Source organism: Pomacea canaliculata, linkage group LG11 (assembly GCF_003073045.1).
Source record: "Pomacea canaliculata isolate SZHN2017 linkage group LG11, ASM307304v1, whole genome shotgun sequence".
Classification (NCBI taxonomy): domain Eukaryota; kingdom Metazoa; phylum Mollusca; class Gastropoda; order Architaenioglossa; family Ampullariidae; genus Pomacea; species Pomacea canaliculata.
Genome location: NC_037600.1, coordinates 11,428,299 through 11,455,712, shown reverse-complemented (window position 1 = coordinate 11,455,712; position 27,414 = coordinate 11,428,299). Strand labels below are relative to the sequence as shown.

Sequence of the window (27,414 nt, the reverse complement as noted above, 5' to 3'; positions counted from 1 at the left end):
TATCCCATAAAAAGTTAAAAAAATTTTTTACCTCAGGTGCCTGGCCTTAATTGAAGATGAGGATAACTATGTCACAGTTTTTAATTTCAATATCTTGGAAGATCAGAAAATAGGTGATGAACTGGTTGCAGGGGTGAGGAGGGAGAGGGAACTAGCACACAGTCGTTTGGTATACAGAGGTTGACACAGTGCAGCAAAAAGCTGGACAAGCCAAGGTGATTTTCCAAAAATGAATAAAATGTATATACAGCAGCTCAGCATGCCAAATCCCAATGAGGAAACGTAGCTACACAATTCTGCCATACTACTACAGTACAGTCCAGAAAATTCACAAGGCACAGAAACACAGTTGTCACCTCCTTGAAATATGCTAGCATTTAGTTTCGTTCTCTCCTCTGCTTTCTACCCCGTCTCTTTCTGCTGCTGCTCTCTTCGATGATGTATCTGAAGCCTCCATGCACCCATTGTTCTTCTGTACAGCTTCTGAAGATAATAAAGATGGAAAAATTGGGATTTGTATATTAAAGGTTATTAGGTTTACAGTTTAAAAACAGACTAAAAAAAAGTCTCACACCACACATCTTGTTTAAGTTCCATGGTGCTTCTGCTTTTCCCCATGTCTTTCTGTTTTCAATGAAATCTGCTTTACATACAAGTAATTTATGAGTCATCATTAAGGCATCCTTGCAGCTCTAACAGCCCCTGCCAGAGTGCTGGAGCAGGTTTGTCTTTGCTTATCAGAGCAGTCAAATGATTCAGCATATCGTGGAGAATCAATTTTAAGTTTGTCCCTTGTTTGAGAATGTGCTGGACTAATGCTGCAAAAGCATGAATATAGCACTGTGATTGACAATTCACCTTCAAATACTTTGACTATGGGTAAAAGCCTATCAATGGTGGTTGAGAAGCAGTAAGTAACCAACACTATCTGCGACATCAGATTGTGAAAGGGAATTCACAGCAAAATGGAATAGGCAAAAAGCCATAATATAAAATTTTCTGCATTACCTTCGTTAGAAACTCCCCGGATACCGCCTTCTACTGCTGCAGTTTTAGGTCTGTCTCCTCTTGTATTCTTTGCAGAGCATCAATATGTTGGCCACAGGGGTGCTCACATGATGACGCCAATATTCTGGTGGTTAGTGCATTCACCTGTGGGCATAAAAGGTTGTTTATCACTTTTGGTTGTAGCGAGTATGTCAGTGGTGCTGCTGGATGTACTGATCTCTTTTGTGAGCTGTCTCGCCCTAATATAATTAACAAGCATACCAAATATTAAGAAGTGTGCATTTAAATGACAAGTTCTGAAAATTTAAGAAATTCTTAAGTAAAAGATTGAAGAATAAAATAGTAAAAAATTCCTATGCTATACCAATCATAATATCAATATTACCCTCGTGAAAAATTGTAATGAACTGTTGAAATGACGAACTGGGATTGCCGTGGTTATTGCTAAACAGCCAATCTCATTTCATGGGTCAAGACCACAAAAGTTCTAATTACTGGACTCATACAGATGCCCCATTAACAGCACTTGGGCATTTTCGAAAAATTACAATAATGGGAATCTGTGCTGATTTTGTCAGGTGTTCTCCAAACCTTTGAATTCCTTGATCTCTGTTATTCTATAATTCAAACAAGAAACATCTGTTGCTTCAAGATCTGGTGTATACTAGCTATTAACAACTGCTAATCTGACAACCTAATACTCCTCTGAAAAGGCAATTTCTTTTCAAAGTTATAAAATACATCCTGAATAATGACATGCACTGTTTTACCACACAATACTGTGCAAATTTTACATGAAAAATCAGTCTGTTCACTGAGACCACAGAGCATTTAGATATTAATGGTCATATGGCTGTATGTTCCAGTCTGTAACCACAATAAACCTGAAGCAAGGTCTATGTGAAAGACAGACAATATCCCAAAGTTTAAAAAAAAAAAAATAAGAACAATACTTTTAAACTGTATCAATAGACTGACCAAAACAATATTAACCAGGCTGATGCAACGTCCAATCTATGAATATACATCTATATATGACAATGAACAAACAGTATAAAAGTACCCCTTTGAATCCGAAATGCAAACATCATGCAGAGTCCAGGTACATCTAACTGGCAGAGTTCCCTTCTTCACATATTTTGTCATCTTACTCGGTGGCCATTTTGCTGCGATCTTTGTGTACTGAAAAAAATAAACCATCATTCAAGAACCCTTCCCAGAAAGGCTAACGTTTTTGTCTTCATGCCAGTGAGTTAAACTTTTGAATTTATCTGTCATATTTAGTCCAGAGATTATGACTGCATTTACTTATGTCCAACTTGTATACTTAAGGAATTATGGTGAATGAAGGAAACATAGTAAGCAATTACTGTTAAGCTGACATGACTGTACTGACTGCAATCTACTTCTCTGGTATGCAATGTTATGATGCCATAAAAATAAAATGTTATTAAACTATAATCCATGAAGGAAATTTTAAGAAAATAAAACACAAACAAATATACATCATAAACAAAATGATTAAACAATAAAGTGGTCCTGTTACACTTTCAGCCATAGATAATGGAACAGCAATGAATCAAAAATACAAGCAGTTAGTACATAACTTGTAATGGTAGTGGCGTCAACACACGTACATGTACGAAGGCAATAATAATAATAACAATAATAATAAATGGAAAATGTGTAAAGTGCATACTCACCCTCCATTGTTTGTATTGTGTGTGTATAAAACAGATCTGTCTTTCTTCTTTCGGTTCTGCCAACTCTGCTTCTACAATTTTATTTACTCTTCTCCGTTTCGTCCAGTAGGCCGCCATGATTTGAGCTTTCAGTTGCCTTAACGTATTAGAATATGTGCGAGCGCACTATTCAAAAAAGAATACTTTGACAAATCACACCTAATAAGCACACATTAAATCTGTGTTGTACTAGAACACCGTATACAGCGTTTTACAACCTAATGTTTTTCGCACAGTCATGTGTCGTAAGCAGCAGAGAAAATTTTCGCGCCGCGTGGAATCATGGGAGTACACGCATCCACAAGAAGAATAGCAAATATTTAGTTACGTAGCATAGATGTTTGATAAACTAAAATTATTTTAAAATTTCAATAAGACAAATATGCCAAAGCCTTTAAGAATGCTTTTTTGTGAGGATTGTCAGTATCTACGCCGCAAAGATACGCGAATAAAATTGTTGAGGTGTTTTAAAAAATTACGTCATCAGCGGCCTTATGACGCGCAGTGATAGAGGATAACTCTTACATGTTTATAAAACATTTATTAAACAGTTGTGTTTTAAATGGTTTATTTCTTAATACTAAAGTGTTTTAAACATGTTTCAGTTTTAAATGCATCATGATTTTTGGTAAATTTTTTAAAAATTGCTTCTAAAATGTTTCATCTAAAACTTTCCTTATTACCTCCATGTAAGCAAATTTTAATTGTTTTCAAAATGTTGCCATGCTATCTGGGGTAAATAACATATTTTTCTTGTTACCTCATTTTACACGTACGTATTCCTCTGAAAGTGGTTTATTCTCTATATGTTTTCTGGGATTCTTTTTCGTCTAAGGACAAGTATATAATTCGTAGCAGCAATTAACGTCATGCTCCAGAGTTTTAAAAAAGTTGGTTTATTTATCCCGTAAAGGGCTTCGAACCAGGGGCAACTTTTTACTATGGACAGGAAACGGATGACGAAGGAAGATGAAACTGGCCACCGGTTGCTGAATGGCGCAGCCAGACGGTTGTGCTGCCAGCTTAATTAATCCCCCACTTCACGATTGTCTTTATTCTAATTGCTCTAATCAGAACTTTGCCCTCACAAGTAACTAAACACACTAAAAGCAGAAAATAGATTTTCTACAGTAATTGTCTTCAAACATCACTTCTACCCGACGTTATCAAATAATACAAGTTTTTTAATTGTTATCTTAGTAGAAAGGTCAGGGGTCGTGCATGTACACATGCACCGGGTGGCTATTCGAAAAGGTTACTCACCTTCGTTCACTCACGACGCAGGAAATGGAAGAAAGGGATGAGTACATTACAGGATATGGGGAAGACAGTTGGGAGGGCAGCGTGGGGAAATGGGCCACCTTGTCGTGTTGCCAGGCGACCATGTAATATGAAGTTTGACGCGAAGACACTCCTTGTAACAAACCAAACAAATGCATCATCACGTGACAATGGCCCTGAAATAGATGGTAGATGCATTTTTACAAAAAACGTTTTTGCCTTGAATTTATTTACAGTATTAAAAATAAATAAAACCAAGTTGATAAAGGCACTTGGGTTCGCTGGTTGTAATAATTATTTAGTTTTTTCGTTCTTTCCTTTTCTTTTATTCTTTTATAACTTCTGATATAAGAAAAGGTTGGGCTGTACTAGAAATGTGCTCGGATCTGATCCATTTTTCGTTATCTTCAACTGCTAACCCGGAATCTTGTGTAAGGTTTAGTTGACAGCTTGGATTAGGTCATGGTGATACTAAGGTCATATGATAAGAGGTGGTATGTGACAATCTCGATCTCTCCAATGAAGGGTCGTTTATTTGCACCGGTGTAGTAGAGCTCACCTTCGATTTCTTTAAAGAAAAAGTCTTCTAAAGGTTTCAGAAACTCCCTGAACAAAATTTGTGTTAGCCTCTGGCCGTTTTGGAAAGGACATTCCGGGATGTGTCGAAGCTTTTACACACAGAGGAGGCTTTCCTGATGGACGACACGATTTCTTTTGCTTTCAGGTTAAAGAATTTCAAGCTGCAAGTACTAACACCATAGCTTATGATACATACCACAAGTCACTTTAAGTCCTTTGACAGTGCAAAAGGTCCAATCTAAAGTTATTGAAGTGTAGTTTCTATTCGGTTTTCTAATTTGGATACTGCTGTTGACTGTTTCTTTTCCAAGATGGCGTCATCATCTGCTCAGCCGACGGAGTTAGAATGTGCAGTCTGCATGAATGGCTTCACCACACCAAAGATTTTACAATGTGGACATCTTCTCTGCCTTGGATGTGTCATTTCCTGGATGGATTCAAAACCTAACGCTGGATGTCCTCTGTGCAGATCTCCTATAGTCGAGAAACAAGGTCGACCAGGTCAAAGTTCAGCTGACATTGCCGATGCCCTGCCAACAGATTTCGTGATGGAAGCGCTGGTGGATAGCGCTCGTGTGCTGAATAAAGATCCTGTTTGTTGTGTATGTGATGGTGTCAGTGCGGAGTTTATCTGTATACAGTGTCAGGACATGTTGTGTTCAGGGTGTGCCAAGGCTCATAAAAAGTTTTCGTCGACTCGCAATCACGATGTGGAAGGTCTCAGCACTGTGACACCTGAACGTCTGGCTGCCAGCCGCCCTGCACTGTGTGCTGACCACGGCGACAAACACGCGAAATACTTTTGTGGCGACCACCGCCTCGCTGTCTGTTTACTTTGCAGCTTCATGAAACACAAAAACTGCTCCTTAATGAGAGAAATGGACGAAGAAATGAAGTCAGCTGAGTCTTCAACGACTGATTTGACGAACAGACTCTCTCTGGCGGAGAAGCTTGTGGAACAGGCGATGGCTGAGGTGGACAATTGTTTGGAGGATGTGGACATCAGTGAAGCAAACGACGTGTCACAGGTAGACGCTGTATGTGACCGTCTTCGCAATCTGGTGGAAGGTTTTCGAAACAAATTAAAGGAAATCAGCCGTTTATCCCATTCGCAAGTCAGGACATCACTCAAAGAGTTTAAATCCTCACTTGGAGGGCGACTAGGGACCGTGATGTCACACAAAAATATTGTGGCTCGAGTCCGATCGGTGGCACCGTGTCCTGCACTCATACACGCAACCAAAACTCTAACAGACAGGGTCAACAGCCTTGACATCGATGCTGACCTAGAAGCTGATGTCCAGGCTAATCCTTCCCTAGATACAACTTGCTATAAAGACATAGTCAGACACATTGAGAAAGACCTACAAATGCTGGGAAGGATGAAAAGCGATCTTCAGGTAAAATAAAAATGACTTTTTTTTATTATTTCTCCTCAAAGAAAACTGTAGAAACGGTCTGTGCCTCTGTTGTGTATGTAACTAGGTTTTTTCTTGTTAATTAAAGCAAAATCTGTTACCTTATCATATTATCTTTTAACTTTTCTTAAAGTCAGATTAAAAGAAGGGTTTCCTTAAAGTCTTTTCTTAAAACTACAACTCAGATACAATGTCTTATCGGTCTAATGAGACCCGATTAAGCAAATATAAATACATATATTTTTTATTTTCATACTTATTACATATATTACTATGGGTAAGTTCAAGATCCTATCCTAAATGAGGAAAATTGTTTTCATTGTGTGCAGAGGCAACACCTGGCTTTTCATGCAAATTCTGGCATCTTCAGTACACTGATCTTAGACAAGAAAATTGCAGGACAGAAAAATGATGGACTTTATTTTGCAAGACCTGGAGTAGTGGCATCTTGTCGGCCGGTAGAGCCAAACGTTTTATATCAGGTAATTATGATGATGATGATGATGATGATGATGATGATGATGATGATGCAATAGCAATAAAATTAATTACCATAATGTTCTAAAATTAAAAAAATGTAAAAATATGCAGTTTTGCATCCTTAATGAATAATGCACGTGTAGTAAAATAATTAATCACTGAAATAAAAAACGTTAGTAGACATCATTATCATTATCAAAGATGCAACAGGTTCTTGCGTCAATGACCAAAAGTTCTCATAACAGAAAAATAGAAATAACCATCTTTTCTAGAGCTATTTCCAGCTCTAAAAACCAGCATTTAAGAAAACGAAGTACCTGTATCTGATTAATTAATTTAAAGGTAATTCCAAGTCAGTAGTGAAACAGAGAAATATTTGTCACTTTACCTTTGTGTGTGCAGGTCAGAGTAGACAAAACTATGTCCAAAGGTTTCGTGTACTATGGAATAACAGAAACTAAACCCTCCAAACTTGACTCACTTCAAAAAGTAATTCAAACCTTTTATTTTACGAATGTAAAATTACCTTGTGCTTGACTTTTGAATTGTCCTTTGTTTACAAGCCTCTCTACCTCATTTATTCAATGACCTGTAATAAAAGACAGGATTTGGTCAAAGGTCAAAAACATTTTAAATAATATTAAGTTCATGAAATGTATGATCGTATAGAGTATTATATAAACCAAAATATGCTAAAACATTGTCAGTCCCAGCTCGCTATCTCACTACCATCTGTCCAACATATATGTTTCATGAGGGGCGAGTATGGCGACATAAAGAGGGAGCACGATACATCCTGTCAGAAAATGTAGCGAGATACGGGGATGACGAGACGACGAGTGGAGAGATAACTAATTTAGACGACGATTATTTCTAAATAAAATCCTGTATTTTCTCTTTTCCTGAAACCTTTCTTTTTATTTTGTAAATTGTCTCCTGCGTCCTCGCTTTTGAAAAGTTTTGAATATTTCTACCAAACAAATTAGTTCGAAGTTTATTATTGCTACCTTTCTGTTTTGACAGAACTACGGTCTTTCAAGATGGAGACACTTGACAATTGAAAAAGGGCTGATAGGAGTGATGAAAGATTCATCTAATCATCTTCACTTTTACTTGGACGATCAAAAGATAGACACCGACACAGGTGATATTCCTCGGCACTGCTATGCCGTGTTCGTGCTCTTACCTGGCGTCCTGAAGGTAAACATGTTTCTAATTGTTTTTAATTGCAAACTTCAAATTATTTTATTCTAAGTAAAAAAAAAAGTATCACAAGTGACAGGGGATGTTTTCATTTTTATTGTGCAGGTGACGCTACTTCCTGTTGTCAAGATTGTCTAAACAAGGCTTTCATTGGAGGAAAACGGTTAAAACAGTGTTACCACAGGCGTTGAAGCTCATTTTTTCAAGATTTCAGTTTAAGTCCCGAGTACATTACACTGAAGCCGTTAATGTTGATGTGTAGAGATCTGTTTATATATATATCTGTTTATACTGATCTTTGGTCTGTGATATTAAAATCATGTGACACATCTCTCGCTTTTGCTGTGGCTTGTGATAGACTGCACTGCCACCAGAGAGTTAGTCATTCAAGCAGCATAGTGTCTTCTTTTTAAAGCGATCAGCAAAGAACAATCAACAATCTACTCAGGCACATGAAATGAAAATTCCACGTTGAGAAAACGGTTGATAATATTGAGACCTGGGAACAGTTAAGTGATCTTCCTCAATTGATAGAAGGCTAATGAGTGATTGGTAAGTGTTATTAGAATCATATTATACAAATAAAAAAAAATAAATAAAATATAAATTTACTTCGGCTCTAAGCGTTTCTACAGAGTGTACACATGAAATCAATACTGATCAATCATGAAGTTTAAAACACAAACATACACAAACAATCTCTCATGAAGATAAGATTCTAATGAAGACAAAATATGTGTTTACTCCAGTCAGAAATGTTGACTTTAGTGACACAAGTGGTGGATGGAAGATGACAACATTGGGATGCTTAGATAAGATCGTTCGTAACAAACTAAATTACTTTTCACTAGCTTTCTAAAATCACACAATCACTACAAATAATCAAAACTCGAGCTTGTAAAGTGAATATAGTCATGTCACACAAAAATACAGAAAGTATTGAAAGTACATTCATTGACAGTACACGTAGATATCAAATGACAGCAAACAGCCAAACATCCTAGTTGTTGCCCTAGCGTTGACAGCTACTTTTATCATCACTATCTCTGTAGTATTTATCGCAGTCTGCTGTATCACAAACAAAGGTGAAGCAATCTTTCTAGGGGATGGACCTCTTCAGTTTGTGTCTCTATCTTCATTTCAAACGCAGAACACTTTGAGACTTTCTTTTTGGAGTAACCTAAAGGTAAACACTGTAATGTGGTTTTTTGCTACTTGTTACATGAATTTAAGATCATAGCAATAATTAATAATATATTTTGATCAAAACACTGTATGTTCACTACAACTATTCCATGATGTCTGTTGTCGGGTCGTCACATGATGTTTACACGCCCCTTATCTACGTGACATTCATCAACTTACCTGTGACTAGTCTCGTCGCGCTAACATTGTGTGAGAATTACGACTTTATCATCTGTAGACGATTTTATCAGTAGAAGTACGGATCAATTTTTTAATACACTTTCTTGCGTGGATTATTAAAGGAGCTTTCTAATTCTTTATAATCAGGAGTGTAGAAACTTAAGTATTATAGAACACAATCATGGCTCACAGATTTCCAGTCCGAAAGACAAACATACAAACCTCAACGAACCTTTGCTGCGAAGTAATAACTAGCGGACACAGTAGTCAATGGGAGAGAACTAGGAAAATGAATCACTATATTACCTGCTGACTTCCCTCCCTTATCAGCGGTCTTGACAAAGGAAGCTCCCGCTCAGACGACTTTTTAAAGTAGCTGCTTCACTTAATTAACAATACTGTTTAAATGTTTATAGAGAGAAGGAAAAGTAATATTACATCATTAATAAGAAATAATAAAGAAGCCTTTTTATTCTTTTTTTTAAAATTAATTGTCTTTTCTCTTATCTTTTACCTCTATTGTATTTTCCTTTTACTTATCAAAAAATAAGAAAATAATTCTGAGAAAAGCGGTTCTCACTAATCAGATTGTCTTTTAGGAAATGTGTTTCCCTTTTCGCCCTTCCTCACTTTTCAATGCAATAAATCTTACTTTTTTGAAATCTGCATATAAATACACTTTTTTCAACAGATGAGAACCACATAAAATTTTGTTATCTTTGTGTTTGTATAAGCAGAAGCTTTGATTCCAAAATGGATGAACCACAAGAACGAAAATGTGTTGTGTGCACGAATTACTACACCACTCCAAAGATTCTACCCTGTGGTCATCTCATGTGTCAACAATGTGTCATTTCTTGGATGTACTCAAAACCTAGAGCTGGGTGTCCGCTGTGTAGATGTCCTATAGTAGAGCAGTCAGATGGAAGTTCGTCCGACACTGTTGACGCCCTGCCGACAGACTTTGTGATGGAAGCGCTGGTGGAGAGCGCTCGTGTGCTGAGTAAAGATCACCTTTGTTGTGTGTGTGACACCAAAAAGGCTGAAAATATTTGTATTCAGTGTCAAGACAAAATGTGTTCATCATGTGCACAACTACACAAGAAGATGTCGGCGACTCGCAGTCACGATGTGGAGAGTGTCAGCACTGTGACACCTGAACGTCTGGCTGCCAGCCGCCCTGCACTGTGTGCTGACCACGGCGACAAACAGGCGGAGTTCTTCTGCCGCGAGCACCGCCTCGCTGTCTGCAGAGCCTGTAAGGCTAACAAACACAAAGTATGTCTGAAAGTAAGCTTTCTTGACGATGAAACAGAATCAGTACAAAAATCGCTGAACGACTTGACAAAGATTCTGGTAGAAGCGGAGCAGAAGCTAGAGCAGGCTATAGGTCAGCTGACGTCACGTCTACAGGAAGTTGATGTCAGTGAACAAGAAGACATGGCGCAGGTGGACAAGTCATGTGACCGACTTCAGAAGCTGGTGGAAGATTTTCGAAACAAGTTGAAGGACAAGACTCGCACGTCACATCTCCAAATCAGGAATTCCATACGTGACGTCAAGACTGCCCTGAGCAACCGTCTAGGGAAGGTGACGTCACACAAACACATTGTGACGCGAGTGACGTCAGTGTCACCACGTCCTGCACTGATACACATGACACAGGCTCTGACAGACAGGGTCAACAGCCTTGACCTCAGCGCCGACTTGCAAGGAGAGGTGTGGGTGAAGCCCTCATCAAGTGTAGAGAGTTGTCAAGAAGTTGTAGGACGGATAGAACAAGAGCTACTGACATTCGAACAGCAGAAAACAAAGACAAAGGTAAAGTGTTTTGTGTCACCTCTTTTTTTCTTTTCTCTCTTATTGTAGCAATAATACCAATTTTCTCGTTTTCTGATCATCTTTTCAGACTGTGCTCTAGCTAATAAACATAAGTCTTTTACGTGAAAATAGAAACTGTCGACAACATAATGATGAGTTTGGTCTCCGCACCAAGTTTTTGTATCGTTGACAACATGACCACAACTTTCTTTTTTCGAGCTTTATTCTTGTCAGGACTTATGTTACACGCGTTTAGTCAATGTTGGATCTTAGGAAGGATTTATATTTCTTTTTTTCTTAACTATTTATTATCAAACATTATAAGTGTCGAGTTATTTAATAAATTAATAAATATCACTTTCCCCACCAAAAAATGGACATTATTTACAGCTGGACCCACAGCCACCAGTCCTTGTGTTCCACGACAACTGCGGAACCAACATTCGTCTGACGAACGGTAACAGGACCGCGGAGAAGATAAAGTCACATGCCATCTACCACGGGGTGGTCGTGTCACGTGATGCAATGGTGGCGGATGTCTTGTATGAAGTAAGATATTGTGCTAGACCGATGATGGTGATGATGATGATGATGATGTTAATAAAACTGGCTTTATTACAGAAATTACCGTGATGCAATTTGTTTAGAAAATCATTTTTAATTATTTTTTGTTTTATTTTGTTTTCATTGTTGAAAAAGTTTGAGAAAAGCTTAATGAGAACGGATTAAGTAGTCTTAATACACAGTGTCTGTCTCTATAGTCCCAACTTTCACTTTAGTCAGAGATAGACATCGTTTAGGTCAAGTAAACACCCTAATCAGCTGTCACAGGCTGACATGTCATGACATTGTGATGTTGACACAGGTCAGAGTTGACACAATATCAGGTGAGAACAGCGAGCTATTATTAGGAGTGACAAAGATATCTCCTGAACGTCTCCTTGTGATAAAGTTTTCTACAGACTGGAAAGACTCCGTTATCATCTCGCCCAGTCTGGTCGCACACCAGGCAAAACTTGTGAGTTTTCATGACAAGTCCGTACATATGCTTTTGTGGTTTGGTCTACAATAAAAGTTAAAACTGATTATCATTCACTTTATTTCATCTTTATATTAAACAAAACATTCTAAAAGGTTTAGTGAAATATTCTTTCCTTTTCTAATCACAAGGTAAAATTAAGTATTGTATTATTTCCCAAAATTTTTATAAAAATGTTTTTGCCTAGAACAAAGTCAGTAAGATAGACCTCAGTAACGGATGTGAATATGTTGACGTATTTATTTAGCAGTTACAGGTTATTTAGGTTGTTATCAGATTGGTATTTTTCACAGTAAATTTTATAGAAGTGTGTCTTAAGAATGTAAGTGAAGTATTTTCTTAGATTTGTGGAAATGTTACCTGAAGCTGCTGAATATTACGTTTGGAGAAATTTAACTGATTTTTTAATTGAACTAAGTAAATCAGCCCCTAGTCGAAAATCAAGAGTTCTTTTCTTTGTACATCAAGTCACGATAAAAATAAATAACCCTTGCGACTACCTATTATTTTTTCGGAAGGTATCAACCATTTCTGTTTTATCGTACGCAGTTACAAAAATAATTGTGAAATAAGGCATGCTTGAATTAAAGACAGCGGTAAAACTGAAGTACTTACTGTTTTTCCTGTATTTTATTGAAGGTAACGATATCAGGTATTTGTCTTCAGGTGTCGACACCGATAGGAAAAGGTCTCCAGAGGCTTCAAGTCGGGAGTCGAGTCGGGGTCCTGGTGGACTCATCAAACGATCTTCACCTCTACATCGATGGACAGGACCAGGGTGTGGCAGCAACAGGTGTCACCCTGCCCTGTTTCGCTGTCTTTGATCTCTGGAGTACAGTGACTAAGGTGAGAGATACAGGTACATGTTACATTACACAGAGGAGTCTGGGATTGTCTGTGGAGACTACGAATGTCTCTTGAACTGTGATAACGTAAAAATGTTCAGAAGTCTGCAGTTAATAAATGATAAAATGGAAAACATTTTATTATCCGCTTCCTGATGCTGACCTACATGCGTAACTTTTGTAGAGTGGAGATTTATTAAATTCTTTATTACTAAATCATTTGGTTTTGTATCTGATGCCTTATTCTTTTTGCAACAGGTGACAGCCCTTCCTGTATCTAGGAGGACATGAAGAATATCAGAGAACAAGAAGTCTGAAAAAGTCTGAAACAAAGAAAAACAAAAAAGAATATGTTCGTGACTAACCTGAGCTTGAATATCCCCAATGAGAGCCCCAATGAATTTGTTTCGTCAACCTGTTTTCTATGCAAAACAAAAAGAGTATTAATTTGTGTATTATTTTTTCCCTTTAATTTCTTGGTTATTAAAAACTCTATGCCCTGCTCTACTCACACTGTGAAAGAGAGAGAGAAGTAGAAGAATGAGGAGGAAATACTCCTTTAGCATTGAGGAGTTTGACGGAATATTATTTAAGCAAATAAAATATTTTGTGTAAGCACTAAAAAAGAAGTATACACATAAGTACTGCAGAATTAAACCGTTTTTTATATTCCTTGAAATAGGCATTAGCTTCAGGCTATATTAATTAATTAAAATTACTGTTCATAAGTAAATTAATCTACTTAAAACTCAAAAGTGAGTTTTGTAAGACTATGCAATTCTCTTTAATTCTATTAGCTCTTTGTCTTTATTGTATGTTAACCTGTATATAGCGTAGTCGATATTACTAAAATATTTACAATTCTTTGTGTGTATTTGTTCAATATTGTACAAAAGAAAATTTAAAATATATCCCCAAAAAAGCCTTCTATAGAATATGCGTCTAAAATCAATAGTGATGAATAATGAAATATAAAGCACAAACGTAAACAAACACACCAACATACTGATGAAGTCCCACAGTCATGAGGGATCGCCACTTACTCCAGTCCAGACCAAGCTCATCAACAACTTCCGACATTTCTCTAAGCAAGTCTCCGCCAGTGATTGTTCCATTGATGCTTTTCATTTCCTCTTTTCATTTTTTTTTTCATTTCCTTCTTCAGTAATTTCAAATGCAGTACTTATACCACAAATGAACATTAATAATTAACCAGTGTCACTTACGTTTTGTAAACTCCTCTGACACTCGAAAATATTTCAAACTTTAGCTGCAACATAAGATCGTTTCCCAAATCTTCTACTAGTCTTGTGATTGTCATTCGTGACAACCTGACGACTTCAACTGACTTTTTTTACCGAGCATATTTATAATACTACAGCCAGAATGTACTTTCCCCGACATTCACCTTCAGAAAATGGTTGGCTTCCTAACTCAATATTTGAGCCACCCGGAGACTAGCTCGAACGACCGCTGTGTTGACTTTTGTAATCTCATTTCTATTCTTTTTTTTTTCTTTTCTGGAACCTTTCTACAAAGAAAGAATCTTTTCTCAGGTGATGAGTACGCTACTGAATACAGCTTTTATTCAATGCAACACATTGAGCCCTGGATCACACCATCCACAGTCTAATCAGGTCTTCCATCCCACTTTACACACTCCACGCTTCTTACTTTGTGGCAGAATAACCGATCATGATATATAATGTTTTTGAACGAGGTTCAACAGAAATAGATAGAGGTCACTGTATATGTACAAAAGAATTTTTAAAAAGTAATCGCTGTAATCTAAGCCAATTTCTCTAAAATAAAATAAAAAAAGGAACGAAACGAAAAGTGGATCGAACTACTGTAACGGGAATTCCCAGATTAGTAGATGTAATTCTTATAAACGTCACGTGACCTGATTCTTATTGTCACTGCTCCGCCTGTCGTGATAGCGAGAATTCGTTGTGAAAGAAAACGTTTTGGACATTTCAGTCTGGAATATTGAGGTATATTGTCCGGCCAGGCAGTCAACCCTCACCTGACTCGTTCATTAGAAGGAGAGGCAGTAAGTAAACAGTATCATAACATTGCAATACACTGCTTATCGTTAACACATTCGCCAACATCTGGGTCAGTGGATACAGCGAACCGCCATCTTTGTGAGCTACAGTGTGACTCAGGTAGGTCAGTCGTTGTGTAATGACAGTCAATAGGTATTTAGTTACTTTACAGTACGCTTTAGTGGTTGGTAACTTCTAGAGAATAAATATAATCAAAAGAGAACCTACTGACATAAGCATTACTTTACATTTCATCAAGGGGGGTGCTGGTCTTTGTTAAAATAAGAAAGTTAATACGATTGTAAATGTCCGCGAAAAAATAGGTTGTCACTGAAACAACCTGCCAAGGCTGATGACATTAAAATATTTGTGAATAATCGTGGGAAAATTTTACATCATCAATGAGAAATAATAAAAGCAGTATTATAATCGAATAACTTTCTGATATTCTATTTAGGAGACTTTCTCATGTTTTGTTTTAGAAAGAGAAAAATATTTTATCTTTTCACTATTCTGCTGCTCCTTCGCTTTTCTTTTCTAGTCTCTCCTTCCTTTGCTCTTTTTCTTGTAATCACAACACACATACATGTCACGGAGCACGGTTAAGAAAACCAGCAAATATAGAAATGTCTGCAAAAAATCCTGAAGCAATACTTCACAATTTACATTAATTTTCTTGTATTAAATTTGTGTTATTGTCCCTCTAACGTGTCTGTATGTTTCCTATAATCAGTAACTTAGAATCCAGGATGGCTGAGCCACACGAAAGAGAGTGTGCTGTGTGCACGAATGACTTCACAACACCAAAGATTCTACCCTGTGGTCATCTCCTGTGTCGACAATGTGTTATCTCCTGGATGGACTCCAAACCTGATGCCAGTTGTCCTCTGTGTAGATGTCCTATAGTAGAGCAGTCAGATGGAAGTTCGTCCGCCACTGTTGACGCCCTGCCGACAGACTTTGTGATGGAAGCGCTGGTGGAGAGCGCTCGTGTGCTGAGTAAAGATCACCTTTGTTGTGTGTGTGAGGACGTCAGGGCGGACTTCATCTGTCTGCAGTGTCAGGTCATGTTGTGTACAGCCTGTACGAAAGTACACAAGAAGATGTCGGCGACTCGCAGTCACGATGTGGAGAGTCTCAGCACTGTGACACCTGAACGTCTGGCTGCCAGCCGCCATGCACTGTGTGCTGACCACGGCGACAAACAGGCGGACAGCTTTTGCTTCTGTCACCGACTCGTTGTCTGCAAATTCTGCAAGGTTCAGAAACACAGTGAATGTTTAAAAGTAAGCGATTTTGATTTTGAAATACATTCAGCTGAAAACTCACTTACCCACCTAACAAAGATTTTGGTAGAAGCGGAGCAGAAGCTAGAGCAGGTTATAGGTCAGCTGACGTCACGTCTACAGGAAGTTGATGTCAGTGAACAAGAAGACATGGCGCAAGTAGACAAGACATGTGACCGTCTTCAGAAGCTGGTGGAAGATTTCCGTATGAGGTTGATGGAAAAGACACGTACGTCACATCTGCAAATCAGGAATACATTACGTGACGTCAAGACTGCCCTGAGCAACCGTCTAGGGAAGGTGACGTCACACAAACACATTGTGATGCGAACCACGGCAGTGTCACCACGTCCTGCACTGATACACATGACACAGGCTCTGACAGACAGGGTCAACAGCCTTGACCTCAGCTTTGACTTGAAACAAGTGGTGTGGGAGAAGCCCTTTTCAAGTGCAGAATGGAGTCAAGATGTTGTGGGTCGGATAAAAAACGAGCTCCTGAAATTGGAGGAGCTGAAGACTAAGTTTAAAAAAAAGGTTAACTGCCTTTTGTTGTATTATTAATTTGTTTTTTGTTAAAAAAAACAGGTTTCCTCGTCTTTCCCTCATCCTTCTTTCATGGTCCTTTCCTGTCTGGTAGAAGTATCCAGCTGGAGTGTGTCCAAGTTACAATGCGATAGAGAAAGGATTATGTGTACATAAAATCCCATTCTGTGCTGTTATATGCAATCTGTAGACATTTTTGAGAGAAAGAGAAAAAAGTGTCACTCTGCGTGTTTGTGATAACGGTTGATACTTATATTAACTTGGTCGTATAAGTAACAGTCACTTAGGGTAATTCCTCAGGAAAATTCTTATACCCGTTATTTATTAGTAAATTATATTCGAATTTTTTATTTGGGATAACACTGTAATGAGTAATTGTTATGTATGTTAAGATACTATATTGATGTTTGTAATAGGTTTATACATTACACATTAAATTTGTATTATTTGTATTAATTTATATTATAAAAGTGTATAGATATGCATATTTATGGACAAACCATTCATTTTTAAATGTCTATTTTTACCTTTATATTAATTACGACATCAAATGCATTCAGTAACAGACAAATTAAGACTCCATATTAATGGTATGTGAAACTAGTATGCAATCTTAATAAATAACTGTTTTTGGTGATATACATATAAAAGATTTTTAAACTTTAATATGTTTATCTATATTATTTAACTGCGCTAAGTACAAGACGAAACAAATATAAGAGCCATCAGTTGTGGTCAGTGAAGCAAGTGAACGACTTAATGAAGTCAACGATTTACAACCTTTTCTGTCTCTGTCCCACTAAATGTCTTTTAGAGTAACTGAAAAGAATAAACATTAAAATAAAGAGAAGCAGTAAATGATAAAAATCTTTTTTTAAATACGCAAACTAACTCAAAGAAAAATTCTTAAAAGAGTCTTGTTTTCAGACTGTTAATCAAGTTGGGGATCATCAAATGACATGTTTCTCAATGCTCTCTGTCTGTTAATAGAGTTCCTTCTCAAGCTGCTCGTTCAAAGTGGAAAAGACTGATAAGCAAATTAAGGTAAATAATCTTTTTACACATTTTACTTTTACTCCTGATATATGTATTAATGTAGCTATATGCAAGTATGTATGTAAGTTGTGTAAAATATTTTTCACCTATTTTCTATCACATTACACGCCTAGAAATTTCACGAGTAACTCATTTAGGGGAAGAATGCAATATTACATTTAGCAGTCCAAGTCCATCGCATATTTCTCAATCTTCTCTCTCTGTTACTAGCCTTACCTGCCAAGTGATTCTTCCAAAAAGAAAAAGTTTGTAAAGAAAAGCCAGGTAACAATTTTTCAATATTTTTAGCATCGTCTATATATATATTATAAAACATGTATAGAAACAGTTTTGAACATTTGCTTCATTTCCTTAACTGTAAAAGCTCTAACAGCTGGAAGATGGTATGTATATAATTTTCCATTTACAGTTTTTTTAAAGAAAGTCATCAACAAGTTTAAAGCATCTAACATTCCATTATAATATTTGTCCTTATTTTGGTCAGGTTTACTTTTTTACCGGTTTAGTAAATGTTGCATTTGAGTGAGCATATAACATTTAAACTAAAGCAGACACAACCTTTACACACATACACACAAACTAAACACAGTCCAGTGTTGCAGAAAAAGCTCTGACAATATATAATAATAATGATAAGTGAAGATTTATATAGCGCATATCCTACACACGCATATCGTCGACACCTTTGTGAACAAGTGATGACAACTGGACATTGTGTGTGTAGGTGCAAGAAGGAAGCGGTCCTATCATTCAAGTGTAACAGAATTAAATACTGAAATTGTAAGAAACGGCTTCACTATTTCAAATGTTTCTTCACCCACAATTTAAATTTGAATTTAAACAAATACAATCGTATGCACACGCGCTCACACTCACATATACTTGTGTTCGATAAAAGTCTTTGACTGCAGGTCGGTAATAGGTAAGGTATTGAATGACATCAGTGACTTTGTTTATTAAATGAAGAGTATTCTATGGATAAGATCTGTCAAATTAATTCTCTCATCCTTCGGGGATTTTGTAGAATTTAAACAATATTTTTGTTCGCTAGTCTTTTTCCATTTCTTAAGAAACCTTTTTTCCCTCCCTTGTATCAGCAGCTAGTGACAAAGCGAAAATGGAGTTATATGTAGTGTGCGTGTATGTGTGTTTCAAAACAGAGAGAGAAAGCACGTTTGCCATATATCTGTGTTATCTGTGCCCGCTGAATTCTTACCACATGGGGGTACATAAGTTTTAACAAGCAGGTCATCATAATTTTTAAACCATCTTAAAATACATTATGAAAACAGTCCGGTCATGTGACATGTGTTCAGGAAATGTATTATTTTAGGAAGCATTGTAATATTGTAATAGATTCAAAGCATACTTTCTTTTTGTATTTTTGTGTGTGATACCTAACACCCATTACATTAGAACTTAAATGGATACAACCGAACGCAGACACACACACGATCTAAACAGAAGCAAGTTCTATGAGAAGGCTCTTGTAAAAAGGTTTAAGAGGACACAAAGTATCTACACTGATCACTAACTAATTGTTCATTACCTGTTTCTACAGCTCTCAAAGTAAACAGAGAAAATTTAACTGTTATACATCTTTATCATGATCCTTTTGTGACTGTTGTTTAAAGATAAAAAAAATGTAAGCACTAACCTTGTAATTAACAAATCCCTAATCACAAAAGTTCATATCCCAATTCCCTACATAAAAACTTAAAGATACACACACAGTCTGTTGTAATTTCATTAAATTTATTTCAGAATGCACGTTTTCACCTGTAAATTCTTCAAACAAATGTAAAGGTTAATGTGTGATGGGATTTAATGTATGGGAAGTGGACTCTTACAGACACAAGACTTTCCGTAGAGTTTGATTGTAGATGTCAGCAGAAAAAGTAATTATCAAATACAACTCATAACACTAATACACAAACATTTTTAGTTAATAAACACAGTACACTATAGATTTGTTAATAATTTTCATGGACAAAAGAATATTATTTACAGTTGGACCCACAGCCACCAGTCCTTGTGTTCCACGACAACTGCGGAAAAAACATTTGTCTGACGAACGGTAACAGGACCGCGGAGAAGATAAAGCTGAATACATACGGTGACGGGGTGGTTGTGTCACGTGACCCTATGTTAGCGAACGTCTTGTATGAAGTAAGATATTTGACTAAAACTATGATGATAACAACGATTATCATCATAATGAGGATTAGTAATGTTATTAATAAATCGGGCTTCAGAATAAAAATTACTTTCATTTAATTTTCTGTTTTACACGGTACAGACGCAAATGAAAAAATCATTTTGAATTATTTTGTTTTCATTTTCTTAAAATCGTTAATACAAGTTGATAACAGCTTACCGAGGACGGATTGAGTAGTCTCAATACATTTTTCTCTTTTCACGCTTGTGGCTTTACTGAGCGATTGACATCCTTTAGTGCAAATAGTCATCTTAATAAGCTGTCACAGCTTGACATGTCATGACACTGGGATGTTGACGCAGGTCAGAGTGGACGAAGTAACAGGTGGGAACAACGAGCTAGCACTGGGTGTGACAAGAATTTCTCCTGCACACCTTACTGTGACACAGTGGTCTACAGAACTGCAAGACTCCGTTATCATCATACGCGGTTGGGTCTTCTACCGGCAAGCTTCCCTGTCTGTGAGTGCAGATGACTTGTGGTTTGGTCTTCGTGTAAGAGATGAATTTGAGTATCATTCACTTAATTTCACTTTGTTATTACACAAAGCATGCTTGAACGTTTTGATGGATTTTCTCTATTTTTCCAATGAGGAAGTAAAACTTAGGGACAAATGTTATTCCCAAGTTAAAATTAAAATCTTTACTTACTGTGAATAAAAACCTACAGACATCTAAATATGTAGAATGAGGCCGATAAGAGAGACCTTAGGCGGATGCGTGAATGTTGACTTAGGTGAGATAGGATAAGATATTTAGGAGGTTTGATTTTTTTGGACAGTAACTTTACTAAATTGTGGATAAAACAATGGAAGTGTGTTATAAGACTTGATTTGTAAAAATCTTTTCTGAAGCCGAGGAAAACCAGTTTGTAGAAATTGAACTAAAGCTTTTACTGACCCAAATAAAGCAGACCCTAGTCGTTAAACAAAATCTGCTCATACCTAACATTTTTCGGAAAGTTTCAAGCATTTTTTCTCGTGCTCAGTTACAAAAAAATATTTGTCGAAAAGTGCGTGTTACAGTTAAAGACGGAGGTCAAGGTGGGGGGCTCACACCCAATAATTTATTAATAAGATAAAAAAAAAATCAGGTATTTATATGTAGGTGCCGTTACCGCTCGCAAAAGGTCTCAGCACACTTGAAGTCGGGAGTCGAGTCGGGTTACTGGTGACCTCATCCAACGACCTTCACCTCTACATCAACGGACAGGACCAGGGCGTTGCAGCAAAAAATGTTACACAACCCTGGTTTGCTGTATTTAATGTTAGCAGTACAGTTACTAAGGTAAGAGACACAGGTTATCAAAAACACCACAGTGAGTCATACAGGCAGACACTGACACGGACAGAAGAAAACAAACATAGATCAGTGGGTGTCTCAGTGCCCTGTGGAATTTGTTTTTAAACTTCATTAGCTTCATTTGTTGTTGTCATAGTTATTTTCTTTTAAATTCTTTTTCTCTTTTTTAAGCATAATCCTTAATGTATATATGTTTACAACCAAACACTGTATCTTAAAGATTAATTTTACTAAAGAGCGTAATACATGGTTGAAAACACAAAAAATAAATACATAACCATACGAATTCTTTGACACTATCGCACAGTTTTCTTAATAAACTAGGACCTCTTCGGTCACAGTCTCTAAAGCTTTTTCAAAACCAAAATATTCCAACGTCCGATAATGGATATGGATCCGCTAATTGGCTTTCACAAACTATAAACTACTTTCACTCAAGATGTCCGAAAGCAAAAGCAAAGCAAAGATAGTGTCCTTGTCTCTGGGTCACTAGGTTGTTAGACTAATCACAACACAGGAAGAAAATTATCCGTCAGTGCATCCTCTCCTTAGTCTGGGAGAAGCGACAGTTATCCCCGCCTCCGAGTAAAATCTCAATATTCTTTGAAACAAATGAGCCTCGGTTGGCAGCTCCAGTAGTTCCACCTGTTAAAACTATGAGGGAGGTAGAACCTTTGTAATATTTGTATTATTTGTAATATTTGGTGCGGTTCTTCTGTCAATTTGTCACTTGTCTTACCTATTTCCTGGAGTAGGCTTACAGACTGTTTTATTTTTGTAAAGTTGACATTTGTACAAACGTTTGTTTGTTTGATAAGTAAAGAACTAAGCTTTGTACCTGCTGCTCTGTTGTTTGTTTTACAGGTGACAGCCCTTCCTACATCTTGGAGAACATAAAGAATATCAGAGAAGAAGAAGGCTGAGAGAATAAAACTAGAATATTTTGAGTGATCGACGATGACACCAACCTGGGCGTTCATATTACCACTGAGAGCTCCAGTGAATTTATTTCGTCAATGTCATTGCTATCCATAACAAGACGAGTACACATTGCATCTGTGTATGATTTTTTCCAGTTGAAAGATATTAGGGTTAGAAAAATAAAATAGAAAAATAACTGGATGGGATGCATTGCTGTCCCACACACATAATGAAAAGAGGGTAAACAGTTTCTTAGCATGTAGAGAAGTGGTATGATACATTATTTCAACAAATAAAATATATTGTGTAAGCACTACGAAAGTATACACATGAGTGCTGATGTAAATTAGTTAAATACCTTAAATCGACATCTGACTTCTGGGTGTGTTCATTAATTTTAAAAAGGTTGTTCATAAGTTACTGTTTATCGATAATGAAAATAATAATCCTTTGTGATTTGCTTCTGCTACCCAATAAGTAAACTTATTACTTACAGTTTCTGTTCCGCTGCGTAAAGAGACTTTCCTGACTGTGTGGGTGGATTAAACACTTTCATGATGCATTCCTTCATAGCTCGCATCACAAATAATTTGGTTTTAAGAAATCCTGCTACAGAATCTTCACATAAAATAAATACTGATCAATAATGAAATATAAAACACATAAGTAAAAACACACGCCAATATACATTTTGAAAATAAACAAAGCTGAATCAGTCATGATATTGTTATTGTTCTCAACTGTGTGTCTGCCGTGTAAATTAGTCAGCTGACTTTCTAACGAATGGTTTTAACGGGTTAAATGTCTGACGCAGATAAGCTTCTAATGGAGGCAACACTTAAGTTTACTCTCGTCAAAAAATGTGGACATTAGTGACAAAGACAACATTACACAAGTGGTGGATGGTAGGCATGAGGATACTTAGATAAGATTGTTAGTAATAAACAAGAGATTTATTAGACAAAATAAAATACAAATACAGGTAGTCCTCGACTTACGACGGGGATCCGTTCTTAACGCGGCGTCGTAAACCGAATTTCGACGTAAGTCGGATCATACGTTGATATAGTACTGTACCGTAATAACAGTACAGTACTGCAAACACTTAGCCTATCCAAACACCTATCCAACAGAGTACCCTGCATAGTTATCAATAACATAAGTACAGTAAATATTTGTAGTACAGTACGTTTAATAATGAAATACTGTAATGTAAGTGCTGTAACAGTAATAAACAGTGTTAGGTTAGGCAGACGTTTCCAAAACAAACCTGTCTCATCCACGTAGAACACTTGTTGAGCACAGTAACCACCCTCCTCAATTATCTTAGCCAATGCATTAGGAAACTCAGTTGCTGCTTTCTCATCAGCACTAATTAAGCAGCTTCACCTTGCACTTTAATGTTATGGAAATTGGCACGATCCTTAAACCTCATAAACCAACCCCTACTCGCCACAAATTCTTCACTTTCACTTCCTTCCCCTTTATCTCTTTTCAACGCCTCAAACAGTCCCTAGCCTTCTCCTGAATAACCATAAAACTCACAGGGATACGGCGTTGATTTTGGTCTTCCAACCAAAGCGCCAATAATCTGTCCATCTCAGTAATCAGCCCACTACGCTGCTTTGTTATCACTGTCGCTGTAAGTGGGAATGAGTGTCGTAACCACGAAAACGACGTAACTCGAGACCGTCGTAACCTGAGGACTACCTGTACATACAATAAAGGGACTGGTGTAGAGGGAGTCCTAGTGCTATCCTAGTCCATATTTGCACGTCACATACATCCAGCCCCTCCTGGTGCATAGGCCATTCGACTCTAAAGATTTAACCTTCTTCTTATCTCTTGCGTCGACAATGTGTCATTTCCTAGACGGATTCCAAACATGAAGCCGGTCGTTCACTGTGTAGGTGTCTTTCCCTAGAGCAGTCAGATCAAGGTTCGTCCTATACTCTTGACAACCTGCCAAAATATTTTCTTTTTAATAAAACCTTTCTCCTTTTTCAATTATACTCCTGTTTTTGTTGTTTTGGTTTAACTCGAAAATACATCTTAAAAAACAAAGGAATGCAATTTACCTTTATGTCTTGTTACCTTAAATGTCTTCACATTAAATTCTATTCTACAGAGATAATCACTAACCTAAGGCTGCAAACTGTGCATTATCTTTGAATGTTTTGTAGCTTCAGATTCTTCCAAGATGGCTGAGCCACACGAAAGAGAGTGTGCCGTGTGCACGAATGACTTCACGACACCAAAGATTCTACCCTGTGGTCATCTCCTGTGTCGAGAATGTGTCATTACCTTAATGGATTCCAAACGTGATGCCGGGTGTCTGATGTGTAGATGTCCTATAGTAGAGCAGTCAGATGGAAGTTCGTCCGACACTGTTGACTCCCTGCCGACAGACTTTGTGATGGAAGCGCTGGTGGAGAGCGCTCGTGTGCTGAGTAAAGATCACCTTTGTTGTGTGTGTGAGGACGTTAGGGCGGACTTCATCTGTATGCAGTGTCTTGACATGATGTGTACACCGTGTACAAAGGCTCACAGAAAGCTTTCTGCCACCCGTAGCCACGATGTAGAGAGTGTCAGCACTGTGACACCTAAACGTCTGGCTGCCAGCCGCCCTGCACTGTGTGCTGACCACGGCGACAAACACGCGGAGTTCTTCTGCTGCGAGCACCGCCTCGCTGTCTGCTCAGCCTGTAAGGCTAACAAACACAAAGTATGCAGAGAAACAAACTATCTTGAACATGAAATAAAGTCAGCTCAAATTTCAATTACCGACCTAGCGAAGATTTTGGTAGAAGCGGAGCAGAAGCTAGAGCAGGCTATAGGTCAGGTGACGTCACGTCTACAGGAAGTTGATGTCAGCGAACAAGAAGACATGGCGCGGGTGGACAAGACATGTGACCGTCTTCTGAAGCTGGTGAAAGATTTTCGTAAGAATTTAAAGGAAAACACTCGCACGTCACATCTCCAAATCAGGAATTCATTACGTGACGTCAAGACTGACCTTAGCATCCGTCTCGGGAAGGTGACGTCACACAAACACATTGTGACGCGAGCAGTTGCAGTGTCACCACGTCCTGCACTGATACACATGACACAGGCTCTGACAGACAGGGTCAACAGCCTTGACCTCAGCACTGACCTGCAAGGAGAGGTGTGGGTGAAGCCCTTGTCAAGTGTAGAGTGCTGTCAAGAAGATGTGAGACGGATAGAAGACGATCTCCTTTTGTTGAAGCAGAAGACAGAATTAACGGTAAAATTTTCTCATTTTTAATTACTTTGAATTTTTTAAGGGTTTCCTGGAACATCAAAACAAGTTTCTTGTTTGCTAGTCATCTTTCTCTTCTTAAGAATCCTTTCTTTACCCTCTCTTGAATCCGCAGCTAGTGATAAAGAGAAAAATGTGTTATATCTAGTGTGTGTATATATGTGTGAGTGAAAGAGAGATAGCGAGAAAGAGAGAGCAAGTTTGCCATATCTATGGTATCTATGCCAGCTGGATTCTAAGAACATCCTGGTACATACGTTTTTAACAAGCATGTCTTCAGAATCTTTAAGTGATCTTAAAATACATTGTGAAAACAGTCTGGTCATGTGACATGTGTTCAGGCAATGTATAATTTTAGAAAGCATTGTAATAGATTTTTAGCATACTTTCGTTTTGTATTTTTGCGTGTGATACCTTACTCACCCATTATATTTGGACTTAAATGGATACAACCGAATGCGCGCGCGCAAACACACATACACGATCTAAACATAAGCCAGTAAGTAAAAGAAAGCTCTTGTAAAAGGTATAAGAGGACGCTAAGTATCTACATAGTAGCACTAAATACTTATCCATTACCTGTTCATACAGCGGTCCAAGCAAACAGACGAAATTTGACTGTCTACATCTTTATCAACATCCTGTTGTGACTGTTGTTTAGAGCTTGAAATAAAATGTAAGCAATAACACTAATGACAAAACATTTCAGATATTTAATACAGTATAATAATGATTTATATTTTTTTTGTTATTTTTTATTATTAATTATTTATTATTAATTATTTATTATAAAACTTTATAGATAGATTGATAATAATTTTCATGGACAAAAGAATATTACTTACAATTGGACGCACAGCCACCAGTCCTTGTGTTCCACGACAACTGTGGAACCAACATTCGTCTGACGAACGGCAACAGGACCGCGGAGAAGATAGAGCCTCAGGCCTTCGGTAACGGGGTGGTCGTGTCACGTGACCCTATGTTGGCGAACGTTTTGTATGAAGTAAGATATTTGACTAAAACTATGATGATAACAATGATGGTGATTATAATGATGATCAGAGCTGTTCTTAATAAATCGGAATTCAGAATAAACAAATATTTTTAGTGATTTTGATTTATTTTACAGGGTACAGACACAAACAAAAAAAGTCAGTCTGAATTTTTTTCTAATTTTTTTCGAGATCGTTGATACAAGTTTGACAAGAGCTTAAAGAAGACGAATTGAGTAGCAATACATTCTTTCTATGGTCACGCTTGTAGCTTTACTGAAAGATTGACATCCTTTATTGCATGTTGTCATCCTAATGAGCTGTCACAGCTTGACATGTCATGACACTGGGATGTTGACGCAGGTCAGAGTGGACGCAGCAACAGGTAGATACAACGAGCTAGAACTGGGTGTGACAAAAATCTCTCCTGCACACCTGACTGTGACACAATGGCCTACAGACTTTCAAGACTCCGTTATCATCGGGCCTGGTCAGCTCTTCTACTACCAAACATGTGTGAGTCTTCATGTCTCTGAGTGTGGATGGCTTGTGGTTTGGTCTACGTGTAAGAGATGAAGCTGAGTATCATTCATTTATTTTCTCGTTTTTTTTTTTACACAAAGCATGATTGAATGTTTAGTTGTATTTTCTTTTCTAATGAGCACGTAAAACTTAAGGACAAATGTTATTCCCAAATTAAAATTAAAATCCTTGCTCAATGAAAATAAAAGCCTACAAACATCTCAATATATAAAATGAGTCCAATAAGAGAGACCTTAGACGAACGTGCATATGTTGACTTAGGTGAGATATGAAAAAATATTTAGAAGGTTTATTTTTTCACAGTAAATTTGATAAAATTGCAGTTAAAACAGTGGAAGTGTGTTATTAGCCTTGATTTGTAGAAATGTTTCTTGAAGCCGAGGAATACTCCATATGGAGAAATTCAGCTAAGGCTTTTACTGATTTAAATAAATAAGGC

At 37.4% G+C, this 27,414-nt stretch overlaps 2 protein-coding genes across 4 annotated transcripts; both read left to right on the top strand.

The window, feature by feature from the left end:
• Positions 1 to 4,556: 4,556 nt before the first annotated feature.
• LOC112575742 lies at positions 4,557 to 13,283 on the top strand. Its single transcript, XM_025257749.1, has 10 exons — positions 4,557 to 6,010; positions 6,358 to 6,510; positions 6,911 to 6,997; positions 7,532 to 7,708; positions 8,070 to 8,088; positions 9,768 to 10,897; positions 11,288 to 11,446; positions 11,763 to 11,915; positions 12,603 to 12,782; positions 13,040 to 13,283. The coding sequence occupies exons 1-10, from the start codon at positions 4,922 to 4,924 to the stop codon at positions 13,070 to 13,072; spliced, it is 3,180 nt and encodes a 1,059-aa protein (XP_025113534.1). The 5' UTR covers positions 4,557 to 4,921; the 3' UTR covers positions 13,073 to 13,283.
• A 1,409-nt stretch (positions 13,284 to 14,692) lies between these two features.
• On the top strand, positions 14,693 to 27,080 carry LOC112576269 (E3 ubiquitin-protein ligase TRIM33-like). 3 transcript variants are annotated; one of them, XM_025258606.1, is made up of 8 exons: positions 14,693 to 14,949; positions 15,563 to 16,652; positions 17,652 to 17,705; positions 17,928 to 17,981; positions 19,728 to 19,886; positions 20,238 to 20,396; positions 21,042 to 21,221; positions 22,101 to 22,870. In XM_025258606.1, the coding sequence occupies exons 2-8, from the start codon at positions 15,579 to 15,581 to the stop codon at positions 22,131 to 22,133; spliced, it is 1,713 nt and encodes a 570-aa protein (XP_025114391.1). In that variant the 5' UTR covers positions 14,693 to 14,949; positions 15,563 to 15,578; the 3' UTR covers positions 22,134 to 22,870. The 3 variants fall into 3 exon arrangements, with proteins under 3 accessions (XP_025114391.1, XP_025114393.1, XP_025114392.1); XM_025258607.1 differs by having other exon boundaries at positions 14,697 to 14,834; XM_025258608.1 differs by lacking the exons at positions 15,563 to 16,652; positions 17,652 to 17,705; positions 17,928 to 17,981; ... (2 more) ...; positions 21,042 to 21,221; positions 22,101 to 22,870 and adding exons at positions 24,347 to 25,422; positions 26,297 to 26,443; positions 26,796 to 27,080.
• The last annotated feature ends 334 nt before the right edge of the window (positions 27,081 to 27,414 follow it).